Source organism: Rhamphochromis longiceps, linkage group LG19, assembly GCF_057381845.1.
Source record: "Rhamphochromis longiceps isolate RC_006_pf linkage group LG19, R_longiceps_female_GT1.1, whole genome shotgun sequence".
NCBI classification, from domain to species: domain Eukaryota; kingdom Metazoa; phylum Chordata; class Actinopteri; order Cichliformes; family Cichlidae; genus Rhamphochromis; species Rhamphochromis longiceps.
In genome coordinates this window covers 18,428,462-18,444,276 of record NC_140575.1, presented here as the reverse complement: position 1 = coordinate 18,444,276, position 15,815 = coordinate 18,428,462, and the positions used below count along the sequence as shown (strand labels likewise).

At 37.7% G+C, this 15,815-nt stretch overlaps 2 protein-coding genes across 3 annotated transcripts in view; one reads left to right on the top strand and one right to left on the bottom strand.

Annotated features, from left to right (window-relative positions):
• Positions 1–5,488, bottom strand: part of babam2 (BRISC and BRCA1 A complex member 2) — a 118,604-nt gene extending 113,116 nt beyond the window's left edge. Inside the window, exons 1-3 of the mRNA XM_085390978.1 lie at positions 5,367–5,488; positions 3,724–3,879; positions 1,840–1,916 (exon numbers count right to left, since the gene is read on the bottom strand). Of these exons, the coding sequence (XP_085247104.1) occupies positions 1,840–1,916; positions 3,724–3,860 (214 nt within the window). The 5' untranslated portion in view covers positions 3,861–3,879; positions 5,367–5,488. The remainder of the gene's footprint in view (positions 1–1,839; positions 1,917–3,723; positions 3,880–5,366) is intronic.
• A 197-nt stretch (positions 5,489–5,685) lies between these two features.
• The window catches only part of rbks (ribokinase), a 59,739-nt gene continuing 49,609 nt past the window's right edge, over positions 5,686–15,815 (top strand). The window contains exons 1-2 of one of the 2 annotated variants that reach the window (XM_085391977.1): positions 5,686–5,753; positions 12,830–12,891. In XM_085391977.1, coding sequence (XP_085248103.1) covers positions 12,833–12,891 — 59 coding nt within the window. In that variant the 5' untranslated portion in view covers positions 5,686–5,753; positions 12,830–12,832. Of the gene's footprint in view, positions 5,754–5,868; positions 5,980–12,829; positions 12,892–15,815 lie in introns of those variants that run through there. The other variant, XM_085391978.1, reaches the window with a different exon arrangement.

Genomic DNA, 15,815 nt, shown 5'->3' with positions numbered 1-15,815 from the left:
ATCGCGATCTCGATTCATACTTATGTGCGATCTCATTTCCAAATGCCAACGATTTAAAAAAAAAAAAAAAGACAACGATTGTACTGCATTTTGATCCGGGACGTACTCTGCATGAAAACAAGCGCTCACTCTTCCTGCTCAACAAATGACAAGGGCGGAGCCTTATGGTAAATGGTAAATGGCCTGCATTTGTATAGCGCTTTTCTAGTCCATAGGACCCCAAAGCGCTTTACACTACATTCAGTCATTCACCCATTCACACACACATTCACACACTGGCGATAGCAAGCTACATTGTAGCCACAGCTGCCCTGGGGCGCACTGACAGAGGCGAGGCTGCCGGACACAGGCGCCACCGGGCCCTCTGACCACCACCAGTTATACCACGTGATACAGAAGCTGTGCCATCTGATGCTAAAATTAGCAGGGAAAAAACAACGGAGAGCACGTCAGGGATGACGAGAAAGTGACAGGAGAAAATCCGTCCTGGTCAACCACCCAAACACCAATAACGGGAACCTTATACAGCGCTTCCCTATACCCGTCGAACTTCCGCAGGCACAAAAAAATTATGGAGGCTTTTACTTATCACCTGACCAAAGATATGGCTCCCATCAACACTGTGCAAAACGAGGGATTTAGGAAAATGATCAACACCCTAGACAAATGCTACACAGTGCCGTCCCGCAACTACTATTGTTGCACTACCTGCTCTATACATGCAGTGTCGAGCAACGGTGGAGACGGAATTTCAAGCAGTACAACATTTTGTAGCAACAACAAAACGTGAGACATTTGTTGTTTTATGTTTATTTATTGTTTTTATGTTCAGTTTCAACTGTTACGAAGTTGATGTGCAGTTAATAAGTGCAATAAATATTTATACTGGAAAAGAAAATCGTGAGAGAATCGTGATCTCAATTCTAAGCCAAAAAATCGTGATTCTCATTTTATGCAAAATCGTGCAGCCCTACCACACCGGATGCCACTTTTGCTAAGAACAGCAAACTGAGGCTAGAATTCACACAGGCGCACCAAAATAGTACAACAGAAGGTTGGAAATATGTTGCCTGGTCCGATGAGTCTTATTTTCTGCTGCAACATTCAGATGGTAAAGTCAGAATTTTACATAAACACGTTTTAACGTCCATTCTGCATTCAGTTCAGGCATGTAGTGGTGATATAATGGTATAGGTGTAGTTTTTTGGCACATCTTAGAACCAATTGAGCAAGAATCCAGCTCCACAGCACACTGGAATATTGTTGATGACTATGTCAACCTTTTATGAGCACAACAATTTCAGCTATTTCAAGTTCTGTTTAATTTACTTGACCATAATAACCTTGCATGCAAACACTAAAGCGTCATTGTCAAGACAGATCTCGTTGAACTTACTCTGACCCATATTGGATGAAAGTAAATGTTTCCCCTCCAATCTTTAATTAATTTTATAACATAAAATCTAAACAAAGCAGTACTGACATAAATGCAGTTTTTTGGAATGTAATGAAACCTTCATAATCTTTACTTTTTTTTTTTTAAAGTAAACTTTTTTTACTTTAAAAAAAAAACTTTGTTTGCTATTAGTTCATCACTTTCACACAGGCCAAAAATTAAGCAAGATTTCAAGCTTCTGAAGAACCTTAGCTGACTCCAAGTTCTTTATCTCACTGCTACTGCTTTATGACTTAATATGGCAAAGCAATGTTTGCTTTCCTAAAATGAATTTATCAAAACCCAACAATAAGAACAACCTATCAGCTTACTGTCAGAAGCGGAGCCTGAACTCTTGTGACTAATCTGAAAATGCCAAATATGACTGTGAATCATTTACTTACATTTAAGGGTTTCTCCAGCATAGGGAATATGGAGTTTAAAGCGATCACAACAGGGACCAGGCGTCAAAGATGTACATCTGAACATGAGGGAAGATGAAAACACAGACATTCAAATCAAGTAATCAGTTAACATCAGGGATTTTTTTAGGATCAGTATAGAGATAAAACAAATATATTGCTGTTTAGGAAGAGTTTGATATTTTTTTGACACTTTATCTTTATAGAAACAACACATACATTATTCACATTTTTACACAGTCTTGATCAAAAGTTTAAGACCACTTGAAAAATGGCAAAAATCATATTTTGCATGGTTGGATCTTAACAAAGTTCCAAGTAGAGCTTCAATATGCAACAAGAAGAAAAGGAAGGAAGACAAAACATTTTTTTGAGCATGCAATTTATTGAAAACAACACTTAAAATGAAACAGGCCGTTTTACAGGCAATCAAAAGTTTAGGACCACATGCCTTAAAAGCAAAAATCTCTCATTTCTTCTTGTTGCGTGTTGAAACTCTACTTGGGACCTTGTTAAGATCCAACCATGCGAGTTTGTTGGGGAAGAACTTGATCAACCTGCCAGTCCTGACCAAAACCTGATAGAACACCTTTGGCATCAATTAGAGCAGAGACTGTGAGCCAGGTGATCTCATTCAACATCAGTGTCTGACCTCACAAATATACTTCTGGAAGAATGGTCAAAAACTCCCATAAACACACTCCTAAACCATGTGGAAAGCCTTCCCAGAAGAGTTGAAGCTCTAAAGGGTGGGTCGAAATCATATTAAAAACTATGGATTAGGAAAGGGATGCCACACAAGTTCATATGCGTATGAAGGCAGACAAGCAATATACTTTTGCCAATATAGTGCATATGTGCACATGCAGATCTCAAATTAAAATGAATACAGAACAATTCTGAAATTACATATTATCTTAAGTCTAGTATTAAAAACTCATTAGTATAAGTTAAGCAGACAATTATTCTGCAGTGAAAACTCCACAAAACAGTATTTAATACTTTTCTTTTAGTAAAGCAAATCTCTTTGGATTTGGGGCTGTTTGTGACACAAAACAAAGAATCTTAGGCACTCTTTTTGGCTCACCGGGCCTAAAATGGACCCTGTGCATTCCCATGAAATAATCAATGTTCACTTAGTTCTCCAAGCTTTCTGAAGATCTTCCAAAGTTGAACAGTATCTGGTCTCAGTGGAAGGGTGGTTGTAAAGAATAAGTTCAAAAGCAAGGCAAACAGTGAGAAAATGCTGAGGTATGCCAAATTACACAAAAGCTGAACTGAATATTACTGACAACAGGTCCTATGGTGTAATGTATCCAAATTTGATCCTGGCAATGATATTTAACACACTGCCAAGGCAGGATAAGCACACCTGGAAAATGGAAAGCTCAGTCATGGATTGGCAACCCAAGAGCTCAGACCTCAACATTGTTGAAGCAGTGCTGGATCATCTTGACAGAAAACAAAAGGTAGCCAACATCCAGAGAAGAGCCTTGAATGTCTTTTAAGAAGCCCAGATAACTATTCTTGGGAACTGCTTACAGAAATTACGAGAAAGCTTGCCCAAGAGATTTCAGAATAGAGCTGGTCATACCAAATATTGACTTTCAAACTCATTAGAACATCACAGACAGTTTCCCCCCTTATAGACTGTATTTCCATGTATGCTTGCAGATGCTTTAATAGATCACTGCAACCATTTCCCATTTTATGAGCAACATATTAAAAAAAGTATAGTGGCGAAAAAATCTTTGCAAAAACCTTGTGGGTTGGTCCAAAACCTTTGTACAGTACTGTAACAATATTTGTCATTTAGCTCCTTTTTTCTTACAGACATCATTTGTGTAACATGTGATTAGTCCTCACCCAGTTTTGAGATCTGTGACACGGAGGCAGTTTGTGGAATCAAGCCCCACACGGCCATTCCTCACCACACTGCACAGCAGGGGACGCAGCTCAGGTGAGATCCGGTGCAGTGCGACTTCAGGGGACATATTGTTCATTTTACCCACTGTGAGCAGTCTGTAGAGACACGATAACAGTATAGAAATGCTTTGAATTATTTTATTAAAAAGCTAATTAACACAGTAGAAAGATTAAATATTAGTATTTGGTATCGATCTGCTGCCAGTTGTTTTACCCTGTTAGAATTCTAACAAAACATAGGTCCGAATTTGTTTTTCAACGATTAACCTTAGGTCAGCCAAACCTCATCCAGTCTCTTCAACCTGCTCCCTACTTTTCTTTAGATCCAGTGAAACACAGTGAATCTCCTTCTGATCTTCTACATCTGCGCTTTCTCCCCATAAAGCCATAGTGCTACTCACTGATTACCACCTTTCTTCTTAACCTAGGTTTAACAACACTTTCCCATAGCTTCATGGTATGAAGCTACAGAGACATTGGCTTTATGCCTCTGTAGTTGCTACAGATCTGCACAATACCCTTGTTCTGTACCAGTATACTCAGATGTCTCTCACCATCCAAGACTGTGTTCAGCCATCTGGTTAACAAGTCCACTGCCCTCACTCACAGATATAGCCATACCTCCACAGGTATGTCATCTAGACTAGCCACTTTCAACACTTCATTCCTTTCATAGCTAACCTTACTTCCTCCTTATTATTTCTCTGCACTTCCCGATTACCAACTGTCCTTCATTTGTCTTTCTCTTTCTCTCATTTTCTTCAAGGGAACTAATTTTTGAAAAACATTAAAGAACAGTTACAGTGGCAACAGACCCTGATTTATCTGGGACATTTTGTAACAAATCGAAAACATCTACAAAGTAAAATTGAGCCTTGTAATCAACGAAGTAGTATAAATAAAGACAATTGTTTCATTATTATCCTTTTTAAACTACAAACTTTAACTATGATTAAATATGCATTTTTTCATCATAATTTAAAAAAAAAAACTATTTCCCCCTTTCCATATAAGTCAAAGGCAATAAATGCATATATCGAAAGTATTTTTTCACTCCCTATAGCTTTCCAAAAATGCAATATCGCTGGCTTTACTTTTCAGCTATCATTTCCTGGTATTATAGAAATGTTTTCCCCTTCCTGTTTTAAAATTGCTACCTTTCTATCCAACTTTTTCTGAAAAATACAGATTTTAAGAGAAGAATAAAGCACAGTAACACAATATCCACAAAACATTTCTTAAAAGTTTAGTGTTAATATAAAAACATTAGAAGGAAGCTGGTTTAGTTGCAACACTGGAAGCTTCCTTTCGCACTATAAGCACACATGGAAAACACATATTACATATAATGTTGTAACATTTTAATGTTCTAATTTGGTGATACATTGAATGCGTTAAGGGTAAATTAGTGTTTATGCCACAGTTTGTAATTCAGATGCTCATAGGTTTGGCATCGTTAGCCACTGTTAGCTTAGCTCATACTTATGCGTCAAATTAACACGATTTAAACGTATAGCGTCCTCAAAACCTCCCCTGCCCATTTCCGTCCATTTCAATACAGCCTGCGGCGGGTGTGTGAGTACCTGAGAGAGATAGAAGTCTTTAAATTTCAGGGTAAAGTCCAATGTTTACTTCATACTCTGATCAATTTCCCCGGTTCATATTGTTATTGGGTCCTTATGATAGCCCCACAGTTAGGTGCCTCTCATAATGCCTGTGGGTAAATTTACTTTCATTCTCTTGCAGGAGCCGAATTTCCTCGTGATATATTACCTATGGCGCGGTTTTGTTTGGTATTTTTATATCTTAACACTGTCAAATAAATCTAAACGTTTATTCATTAATAAAATGACAGTGGTTGATCTGGCAATAGCGATAACGCCAGGGACCTGTCACCGTGCACTTTGACCTTGGACTTCAAGTAGTGGGTATTCAGTTTTACAATCCGCAGGAGATTATTTGAATTCCAGGTAATTTAACACACTTCATTTTACTTTGGAGGTTGTCTAATTGATCCGGGTCATGATCTTTTAGTTTTTTGATCGGTTTATTCCTCAAATACTTGAGGTGTCAGAGTATTTGGCTGCATATGTAATGACATGTACTAAGAGTTTACAGTACACCAATAATACAAGATATTTGGGCTTGTACACGACATTACCATATGCTAAAATGGATAAAGAGAACAATTAACAAGTAAGTACAGTAAAGTACGTGCATTTCTAATATGTGAATAAATTACCATAAAAGAAAAGATTTTATGATACTGAGCTTTTAAAAGATTAAGGTTGACTTAATGGTTCTTTTAGTTATTTTCCTAAGCTTGAGTTATACTGGATCATTGAATTTGATACCAGTTTTAAACCATTATTCATGATATACTTGGATCAGCTACAACTATTAAAATCACCTACCTAAAAATTATCTTCCCTCTCCACCACCATTACAACTGCCATCATCACCGAGGCCTAGATATAGGATCTCTGGAGGGCTCCTACAGTTTTTGAGATTGAGACTTGCGAACAGATTGTAGGGTTTTCAGTTCTGGATCGTGGGAGCTGCAGATTTTGTCAAGCCCTTCAGAGCCTTTTGTGTTCCTCCAGCAGTTCTTGAGCAAGTTTTGCTAAACGTATAGGGATGGATTCAGCTTGTTCCAGTTTCAGTCCGATGCAAATACTTTGACTTAAGGCAGCGATACCATTGTTAAAATAAAAATGATTTCTGCTTTTTTTAATATAGCAAATTTCATTACACATAAACTCAATATATTTACCATAAAAGCTAAAAACTATGTAAGTCGACAATGTCTTGAGGGAATAAAAACAACAAAATAAAATACTAGTTAACACACATGTGCGCATATACACACACACAGACACAGCTGTCAAGTGCAAACCTACAAGAATAAAAAAGTTTTAAGTATGTTTTTCAGTGTAGACACAGATATAATTGATCTCAGTTTAGCAGGAAGCTAGTTACAAAGAACAGGATTACAGTAACAATAATATTAATATTAATAATTCAGGGAACCATTAAAAGATGTCCTGAGATGTCTAACAAGGTTTTAGACACTGATCAAGTCAGAGATGTTCCACTGAGTAATCATCACTTTGACTGACGCTGGAAATTATCCTTTTTTTATATGCAAGTACACACTGATTTCCTAACTTTATAAAATAAAATGTAAGAAATGTACCAAAGATAATACATTACAGCAGGATAAAAATAATTAAAATATTCATATCTAGTCTCCTATCAGTTCATTGTGAGAACTATTTCTTCAGACTGCTGTCATTTATATTCAATGTACTCTAGTTTATCCTTTCCTGGTCTCACAGTTTCACTGAGTCCACCTCCTTCGACTGCTCCTTACACACACATTGGGCTGACAAGAAACGTGCGATGTGAAAATATATTAATGGAGTGAAACAAAACGTCACCGGTGTTACTGTAAGTGCAGTAAAAGCTTCCAAACAACAACAGAAGATAACAACAGTGACAGCGAGTAAGCTAAGAAAATATTCTTGGAAGTTTTTAGTAATTTCTGCTCTCTTGACCACAGTTTGTGGTTAAACTAAAAGCTTTTGCAAATATCAAAATGAAAAATGTTGATGTAGGTAGAGTCCAATGCTTCCAAGCTGCTGAGGCTTTGTTGTCATCTTCCTCCATCCTATGTTAGTCTTCCCACCAGTTATCAGTGCACTGCTTCCATCAGATGGTGAATTAAACACAGAACAATATAGAACTCAATTAAGTGGATCAGTCATAGTCCATCTTATTGTCACTGATATGCAATTTAAATATTGGATCAGTGCAAAGTATAATCAAACACAGTCAATCTTTTGTAATACATTTCCAGCAGTGTATTTCACAATCCACTTACAACACCATTGTGCGTGTTCTCCGCAACAAACAAGCAGACCTACTCTGAATTACAGTTTTTAAAGAAAATGTTTGTTTTGTTGCTTATTAAACAAAGCCGACTGCAATACTTCTATATATGTAACAGGCTACCATTGGCTGATAATATTAGTCATTTGATATATTGGTTGATTATTGTCTTTGAAGTTGACCTTTATCTCGAGCTTGAACGATATGGTAAAAAATACACTACATACACCCCCACTAATATTTGGTTAAATATGCTTTAGCAAGTTGCACCTCAACCAAATGCTTTTGGTAGCCATCAACAAGCTTCTGGCATAATTTAAAGATAATCCTCAAGGCTTCATTTTTGGCTCCAAGAGACCTTTCCAACTCGTGTAAATTTACAATTCTTCTTCTTAGAGCTTCACAGACTTCTGAGATCTTCATAAAGTTACCATGATATCCATGCTCATGAACCATGAACTTTTGACCAAAACTGTATAACCTGGTGTAATTTGCTGGGGATGGATTGGAGGAATTTCTAGCCTATCACAATAGGAGCTCGCTGCTCCTGCATTTTTTTTTTGCCCTCCACTTACTGATTTTTAGCAGGGCAACTTTAAATGGTCTGTTTTGCAAACAGCACTAAAATAAAAATGGAAATTCAATGCCAGCACTCCTGCCGCAGTAGAAATGACACCACATATGGTGGGTCATCCTGGCCCCTTTCCAAATCTGCATTGATCCATGCATGACTATTAATTTACCATCAAGCTCCAACAGTGACTCCAACCAAGTTCCAACTACTGCTAGCTAAATAAAAAAAAAAGAAGAAAAGCATTCAGATTAGCAGGTCATTATATTATATAGAAGCCTCAACAAAAAAGATCTACAAATATTAATACTAAGGTTCAAGGTTGGCTAATAAGTACCTCTCTTCAAGGGTACAGCCCTTTATTTTAGCTTTAGTGACAAGCTGTTGTAACACTAAAAGTGCAGTAAAGGTTTTTGGTTTCTGAGAGTGTATTTAGCATGGAGTGAACATGTGAAAGACCTGAAATATGTCATTTCTTGTGCAAACAGAACAACCCTAACTTGCAAAATAAAAATGAAAGGTGATCACAAAGGCATAGAAATTATATCAGTGCACCGGGCGAGACCGTATGAGGGCAGTTTTGTCTGATTCACCACTGGGAATTTCCACCTTCCTGGGAGTGATTCACAGTCAGTCTCAAAGCATCCAGAAAAAACAGCCCCCCCCCCAAGAAATATGTTGAGCCAAAGTACTCTGGTGAAATTGTTTACTAGTTCAACTCTCAGCTTGAAGTTGGTCTAACTTAAGTGGTTAGGAGGTTATGACACCGGGAATTGAAATAAAACAAATGCAGCTAGCGTTTGTGTGTGGGTAGAGCTGGAAAAAGTGTCTATAATCTGAACGTATCTGAACATTTGTTATACAGATATGGTCATATCATTGCCATAAAAATAGTTTCCAGTTAAGCCAGACACTGGGAAGAATGCAGGCTCACAAGGGTTTTTACAGTTGATCCAAAAGTTTTTTCTTTGGGATTTTGTTTGCAGTTCAGTCTAAAACCAGAGTTAACAAAGTGCAGACTTTGTATCATTTTATGCAACCTGACACACAGTTACAAGACAAGAGTGCAATATTATACCTTTAATCATCTATAGGTTCATGTAGTGTGTTAATAATATAGCAAAACAGACAGAACTTTCAGTTTTATCTCTTATATTAGCTTGGATTTCTAAACTATTTACTAGCAAAAAAATGGAATATTACCCGCAAAACACAAAGTATCGTCCTCCATAGCTGAAAACTGAAGCCAACACAGAAACACCAAAAGCTGAAGTTTCTTCTAATGGTTACTGGAAGCTGATTTTAAAACTTAGTTAATCTCCATAGACTCACATATGCAATTTTAAAAGAGAAATAACAAATTTATAGCCTACTACAAAAAGCAGTCGTTATCTCTATAGCTAATTTCCTTCTTCATGGCAGCTGTACGTAGAGTGATTTTTTTTATAACTCAACTGCTCAGATTTTGGTAAAGCTTAAAATTGAGGGTGCTGTCACTGAGAGGTGGCTGTATCTGCTAAGGCCCCAGTCACACAGGCCTAGACCAGTCAGCAACCACCAGTTTCTAGAGAAAATGTGTATTACTCAACTGTTTGCCTAGTGGTCCCTGGAGGTTGTTGGCATATGCCAAATGACATCGGTTACAAAAGAGGAGCACTTGTTGTGATTGCTTTGGTTGTTAGCAGATTGTCTAAGTCACCCATAGTTTGCATGCAAGGTGCAGACCTTTCTGCAAATATTGCCATTTACTCTCTGAAGTGTACAAAATGTGCAGGTTTTATTTTGAAGGTGAATACTGACCATTCTGTGTTATACTTTCCACAGTTCCACTACCACTTGGCAAGTATTTTACAAGAGTTTGCAGGCATGTCGGTGTCTGTTGTGCAACCTCATAGTGACCAAAGCAATCAAAGATGTTTTTGAATCTACACTTTTTACCTCTTTCCAACCAATTTCAAACTAGTGACTACCAGCAAACTCCAGTAACTGGAACGTGCATTTTTCCCCTGTGTCCCATTTTTGCCAGATTGTTGCTGATTAGCCTCAAGACCTGTGTGACTGAGACCTAACTGTCTTCTAGGTTTTCACCTTAGCTAATTGTCACGAACAGTTAGGGATCTCTAGACCATGCTTGGGACTGCTGGTGCCTTTTTGAGTATTTTATTTATAATTATCTGAAAAATAATTACAGTAACATGATTTATTGTGTGGCTATTTTTACCAGCAGATGGTCTATTCCAGGGGTCGGCAACATGCGGCTCCGGAGCCGCATGTTGCTCTTTAGTCCTTATAGTGCGGCTCCGTGTGGTTTGGGAAAATAAATTAGAAGTATTTAGCTGAAGTGTATTTTATTTATGTTAGTTATTTTTTAACTTATAGTTCTAAATTGGAAGATTATTGTGATATTGAAATATAAAAATAAAATTATATTCTATTATTTTTTCATCGCTCTAAATAAGCGTCACACTCGCGGAAGCCGGTGTACCCGCCGAAACGCCGTGCATATATCAAGACTTTCAGCCTCAGGTAGGCCAATTATGGACCTTCGGATCCACATTATGTCACCACCGTGAACTATGTTAAAAACAAACACCGCTCACGCCTCACAGATGACAGCGTACAGTCCTGGGTAAAGATGTAAGTGACTTCGTACAGCCCCGATTTGCAGACGCTGTGCGCAGAGGTTCAGGAGCAGAAGTCCCATTATAAAGATATCACGGTAGAACCGATGATGTTTCCATCAACATGCTTTTCAGCATCTCTTTATTGACCACTTTTCACACACGGTTGCTGCAGGCATACAGCCGGCTGTAGCTTTTCAGCTCACAGCCCGACAACACAACAGCATAGATAGCACAGACGTTAAGGTGGCGAGGCGTGATTGCGGGTGTCGCTCAGGTGCGTCCGCCTCCCCTGCAGCGGCGCTGCAGACCACGCCCCGCTACACACATTAACCAGGTAAAATACATATTTAGGCAGAATTTTGCAAATATATATTTTTCATTTTTTTGCAGCATAGTGCTTTTTTTCCAATTATTTTTTAAAAGTCAGGTCAAGGCTCCAAAAGCCCAAAGGCGATATAAGGGTGGCGGCTCACAACAGTTTTTGTTTGCTACATGGATCATTTTAGTTCAGCTGGGTGTCTTTCCTTTTCTTATATTTCTTTAAGAGTTCAAAATGTGTTAATTACATAAATAATTTTCTCTGTAACATTTCATGGATTTCATAAGCAACACACTTTAGTTGTTCACACAAAGCATAAGGTAAAAAAACAATATATACAGTGTTATCTTCATTTTAGATGTCAAAATGTATTTGCGGCTCCCAGTGTTTTCTTTTGCGTGGAAACCGGGTCCAAATGGCTCTTTGGGTGTTAAATGTTGCTGACCCCTGGTCTATTCTCTTGTTTTGGTAAATGAAGTTCTAGGATTTTATTTGGATGTTACTTATTAGCATTTGACCATTCGACAAATTAGCATTTGTCTGCATCTGTAGATGCAGTTTGTAAACCAAGCTAGCAAGCATCAGCATATTGCTTTGTATCCCACCTTCTTGTCCACATATTGTCATTCCAAGATGCAATAAACCAACATGGTGGCTGCAAAAATGCTAACACTGCTTCCAGAAAAATAACAATCTGCATCCTTCTTTCAAACACAGTCTGCGCTTAAAACAGCATGCATCATATTATTTTAAAAAAAGTGTTTAATATGTGTGAACCTCAATCACATGCTGGCTACACGCTAAAGTATCACTCATAAAAAAAATTTAAAAACTGCAGGTCTAAAATTGTATCACATTGTGCATGCGACTTTAATTACACTGTTTGTAGTGTTTAACATGCCCTTTCCTTAATGTGCTTTTTTTTTTAACACATTTTGCAACACCTTTTTATAGCAAACGCTTAATATAAATGAAGTTTCTCACATTGGTCTGCTGAGCATCATAGCTCAGCTCAAGTTTAACTAGTAAGTGAGAATTTTGAAAGGGGTTCCCTGCTAATTCAAGTGGTCAGACAATGCAGTTCTTCACTGTAGTGAAGTTCTTGATGCCTGCAGAGAGAAGACACTATTCTGCAAGATGTGGGAGAGAGAATTGAGCCATCCTACAGCCAGCGGCCAAGCTTTCCAAGTCTTCCACTGCCTAGGAAGAGATTTGAAGAGATTAACACACTAGCATTAGCTCCGATACAAGCAGAGGATTGAATTAATTAAAGACTTTGCTGTGCTGCGGTGCATTCACATGGTGTAGCATTGAAACTGTCGCCACCCCACCCCCAGTAAGACTGGAATTTGTCCAACTCAGCCAGCCATGAATGCTCTATTTTTACCTTCTTCCTTGTTTCACTCAAGCTCATGCTAATGTGAGAGATAAATAAAATCAAGTGATTTTTGTTTGGAGGCTGTTGAGAAACTAGTTTACATATTTTGCCTGAAATGCCCCCATCAAGCTGCGGCTAAAGTCCTTCTGTCTGTTTTTTGAATGTTGTGAAATTCATTGAACAGTTAATTTAAATTGAGAAAGGGCAATTGTTCCTGTTGTAATAATACAACCGTATGTGTTTGTGTGGCTTTTAATCATCAGATCATGACTGAGAAGGTCTTTGATATTGTGGTGGTTGGCTCCTGTATGACTGACTTGGTGAGGTAAGTAGATTTAGTCCATTATTTAACTTTAAATCTGGTAAATCGATGATAGCATGTGAAACAAGTTGTTCCACTGACAATGATTATAAATCATCTTAAAATTTTATGAGAAGGCTAAATCTGGGTGCAGGAAACGCCTCTGCTTCCTCCCGATGTGGCTTTGCTTATTAGTTAGAATTGTGGTCAGAGGTTTATGTAAGTGCATCTCATGGATGAACGTCATTGTAATTTTGGTCTTTTGATGATTTCTTTGAACTTTTCCAGGGTGGAGTTAATAAGGAGCATACCCTTTAATGCCTGAAAAAAAACCAAGTATAAAAATATACAGGCTCACATGGTTAGAATATAATTTATTTTTTGATAGCTATCAACAAGCTTCTGGTTTAATTCTGGCTGGATATCTGACCACTCTTCTTGGCAGAACTGATCATGCAAATTGGTTGGTTTCCTGGCATGGATCCAGCATTTAGGCACAGTACACAATCAATAAATATATATGGCTTTAGGAAGACCATTCCAGAAGCTTAATGTTAGCCTGCTTAATCAACTTGTTTCACTGTGGACAGTAATGCTGGTGTTTCAGCAGTTTCCAGTTCATGGCAGGCTTAAGCTGTGGTGGTTTCTGGGTTGTTCCTGAACATCCTAACCAATTTCCTCTCACCTAAATGTAACAATTTGGGTCTTGTTCTAGACTTTGGCAAAGTGGTGACACATCTGTAACTTGTACTTATGAAACTTGGTTGAACTGATGACCTTGAAATCTGCGGTTGAATAGAAACAGCTACAAGAGACATTCCCAACTTGTGTAAATCTACAACTTACTTTCTTAAATCTTCAGTTTATTGGACTTTCCCATTGTTCTGAGTCAGTCAAGTGGGTGCTGTCAACCTAATTTATATGTTCATATTAAACAAGGGCAACAGGTCAAATAATCAGGTAAACAGATGGAAAGGTAATATCATTGTGAAGAGTGAAGCACTTCAGACTTCAGAATGATATGCTAAGGTGAGTTTTGGCTTTCTTGCCCATAAGTCTGCTTTGGATGACATAAATTTCGTCATCAGATAATGAGTGTGGACTTTGGGCAGATGTCGGTGTATCAGCTTCACATTTGCCTTCTGGGCAGACTTCAAGCTGATTTCATGACAGCATAACGTAAATAACTTCTGAGGGCAACAGCCAGTATTGGTGGGTCACAGCAATGGTCTCATATAAAAAGCCAAGACAAAACAAAGACTTTGAAAACAAGACTTCCTGTTCTGCATGCAAGTCTTTTAGTGCAGTCTGATTATGATTGCAGACAAAGTCTGAAAAACTGAGTTGTATCAGATTATAGCCAAAGATTTCAAGATTGTGTTTCATCCATTGCATTCCTGTTTTCCACGGTTAATCTGCCTGCAGCCTGTTCAAACGTCAGTGCTACTCCATCAACAAATGGAAACCAAGACCCAGGTTTCCTACAGATTGTGCATATTTAAATGCATATAACTGTTTATATAAATTTGTTTTGAAGCTGTAAATCTGCCACCATTATCAGTGTAAACTGTAAAAGCTCAGGCTTAGCAACAGTAACTCAGAGGATGCACCTCAGAAAACAGTCAATTGTCTTTGCTTGTTTCCCTTTATTATTATTAACCACTGCAGCCAGCCTTTTCCTCCAGGGATTTTATTTTGACATGCACGCCTGATGGAAAATATGGCATAAGGGCTTAGGGGTGTTTTCCATCAGCCTGAAATGGTCTGCAAAGTCTTCCTACACTGGAATAGAGGAAGTGTTCTAAAGTTAGACAATGCTGCTGCATTTTCAGTATTTGTCCTAAAAGCCCCCTGAGTTACAGGAAACATCAGCAGTGTGCGTGTGTTTGGCTCAACGGCTTTCAGGCCATTAGGCAGTAATAAAGGGCAGGCTCCAGGTTCTAATCCGTCTATTAGATTGCAAAACACGTTCATATTGGACTGAAGAATGCTGCCATCAGCTTTCATGGCATTTTTAAAAACACATGATTTTTTTTAAGTGAATCAAAATTAAAAAAAAAATAGACAGCAGAGAACTGAATTAAATGGAAATAATTTAAATTATTGAGCAAAAAGTTGTAGGCTGATGTTTTAGTTTTGTACGCCTACCCTTTCCCAGCATTTTTGTAACTACAATTTTTGAAAAGACCAGTAAAAGTAATAAATTAAAAACAAGGAAATAAACAAGATAAAAACAAATGTTCAGTAAACAATGGTTATCATACCTCAGTTTGTTTAGCTCTTGATTTTTAGCTTGTCAGTTGGTACATAAAAAGCGAATCTATTAGTCTAAGATATACAAATGATTAAAGCGCACGTTTTATGTTACTGTTATTTGTAAGTAGATGTTTTTTTTAAATCTTGGACTTTACAAGTCCAGCTTTGAATGATTCACAGTTCAAAATAATCCTTATTTATTGTATGGTGCTTCCTTAGAGAATTCAAAGGCCTTTATATTCCAAATCTAAGTCATGTACAATAACCAACAAGAGACCGGTGATGTATAAAGTCTTATGGAGGCGCTAGATTGTGTAAACGCAATATTCTTGTAGCATCTCTTGCATTTTCTTCAGCACAGAGGACGGCCTGTTTTCATGAAAAATCGGTTGGAACTTCTCTAATTTAAATGAGACAATGTGTGGCAAGAAGTGTCATTTGTGCTTTTACAATGATTCGTAATTGATGAATATCTTTCCAGCTTTATCAAAATTAAAAACTCCCTGGCACATCCAAAGAGTCTCACACGAATGCTTTGTCTCATCATTATATATTCTGATGAGTTTTAAAGTCATTCTCTTTAATTTGTGTTTGCAGTAAAAAATGCTGTAGGGGTGAAGCAATAAGATCAGCTAGAAAAGAGAGCATCTAACTGGGCCCTGTGCTGTGAAGCAGGTTCAGCATACCCAGAA